Consider the following 2,170-nt stretch of genomic DNA (forward strand, 5'->3'; position numbering starts at 1 on the left):
AATTTCTTTTTTTTCATACAACTCGCTCTTCATTTCTCATGACATTAAGCATGATGCTCTATTATAACCACATGGCAATGTGAAGTCTAAACATTAAGGTGTCACAAAAGGCTTATTTAAGAATAGACATTGCACAATTGAGAGCTTTACTGTTTATTCAACCAGTATTTATTGAGCATCTTCTGTGTTACCTTTAACTTTACTTGTATATTGGATTCATTGGATTCATTGGAGGTCTTGGGCTTATCAACTTATCTCAAGAGCCTAGTACATTGCCTCCCACTTGAATCCAGCTTTGACCATTATTGGCAAGTATTTCTATAAGAGGCGACCACTGGCTAATGGACCGGTCATGGCAGGCAGCCCTGTGTTCCCCTCTACTCTGGCTCCCCTCAATCAGGCTCTCTTTGATATCTTTGGCTGGAGAGGAAGCTTTCTAATTCTTGGGGGCCTCCTACTAAACTGCTGTGTAGCTGGAGCCCTGATGCGACCAATAGGGCTGCCACCAACCAGTGCAGGGAAAGATAGGTCTAAAGTATCCCTTCAGGAAGCTGGAAAATCTGACGAGAAAAAGGGAACAGGTGATACAAATACAGACTTTAATGGCAGAAACCCTAAAGAAGAGAAACCATTGGTTTTTCAAACAGTTGAGAAACAGTTGGACTTATCCCTGTTTAGCCACAGAGGCTTTCTACAATACCTCTCTGGGAATGTGATCATGGTTTTTGGGCTGGCTACTCCTTTAGTCTTTCTTAATAGTTATGCCAAGAGTCAACATTACTCTAGTGAGAAGTCTGCCTTCCTTCTTTCTATTCTGTCTTTTCTCAATATTATAGCCAGACCTTCTATGGGACTTGTAGCCAACACCAAGTGGATAAGACCTCGAGTTCAGTATTTTTTTGCAGCTTCTATTGTTGCAAGTGGAGTGTGTCATCTACTAGCACCTTTATCCTCTAGCTACACTGGGTTCTGTGTCTATGTGGGCTTCCTTGGATTTGCATTTGGATGGCTCAGTTTGGTGTTATTTGAAACACTGATGGACCTCATTGAATCCCAGAGGTTCTCCAGTGCCGTGGGATTGCTGACCATTGTGGAATGCTGTCCTGTCCCCCTGGGGCCACCACTTTTAGGTCGTCTGAATGACATCTATAGAGACTACAAATACGCCTACTGGGCATGTGGCGTGATCCTAATTATTGCAGGCATCTATCTCTTCATTAGCATGGGCATCAATTATCAACTTGTGGCAAAAGAGCAGAAAGCAGAGAAGCAGCAAGAGAAGAAGCCAAGAGAAGTTATTAAAGCAGCAGAATCTATAGAATAGAGAGGCCCATGCGGCCCTAAAGAGAAGAAACATCTCATCTGAATCATGGATAACCAGAGGAGCTTTGAACCAAAAATACCTTAAAAATTCTACTGAATCATGTTCTGTTAGTGCTGCTCACCACAGCCAGTGGACATCTGTGTGGAAGTCATACTGATGAGGGGGCAGAAGGCTAGCTGAGGACAAGCATGAGCTGATACCCCCAACCTTACCTCTCCTGGGTGGGATATACGTAACATTCCTCCAGGGAGCTCCCAACTGTCTTAATGTGAATGTCTTGCTAGAGAGAAAAACAACCTTAACTTGATTATGGCAAGGCCTCCAGTATCTTGTAGGTCCTCTTTAGCATAGGAAAGTTTTTTTGAAAACCTTCCTTTTTCTGATCTCTCCCAACTCCCAAGTATATAATCAGCCACCCCTCACAACCCAGGTGCAGCTCTTTCTGCCCATGGGTCCTGTCCCCATGCTTTAATAAAACCACCATTTTGTACCCCCCCCCAATTTTTTTTTAATCTTGAGATAAGCATTTAATAGACTTGAAAAGCTTTCAAGCCATTGTAGGGCTTTCTAGGCAGACAAGGCAGAAATGGAGCTAAACAATAAAGTGGACAGTAAACTATGCTATTAGAAGGTGATTTTGATCTAAAAAAGAGCAGAGCAGATGAAAGATATTGGGAAATACTGAGATTGGGGGTGGGTGCACTTTTAAATAGGGCCTTATAGAGAAGGTGAAATTTAAGCAAAGATTTGAAAGAGGTAAAAAGTTAGCTGTGCATACAGCTGAAGGAAAGATGTTACAGGCATAGGAAACAGGAGTGGGCCTGGTGTGTGTGAAGAACACCAAGG

General features: G+C 42.7%; 1 protein-coding gene across 1 annotated transcript; it reads left to right on the forward strand.

Annotated features, from left to right (window-relative positions):
- Positions 1-203: 203 nt before the first annotated feature.
- Positions 204-1,324, forward strand: LOC112675408 (monocarboxylate transporter 1-like; the record flags this gene model as incomplete). The annotated part of the gene is made up of 2 exons (XM_049103991.1): positions 204-232; positions 271-1,324. Coding segments are annotated over 2 exons (1,083 nt in total), but the record flags the coding sequence as incomplete, so codon positions are not given.
- Positions 1,325-2,170: the final 846 nt, after the last annotated feature.

This window comes from Canis lupus, chromosome 30 (genome assembly GCF_003254725.2).
Source record: "Canis lupus dingo isolate Sandy chromosome 30, ASM325472v2, whole genome shotgun sequence".
Classification (NCBI taxonomy): domain Eukaryota; kingdom Metazoa; phylum Chordata; class Mammalia; order Carnivora; family Canidae; genus Canis; species Canis lupus.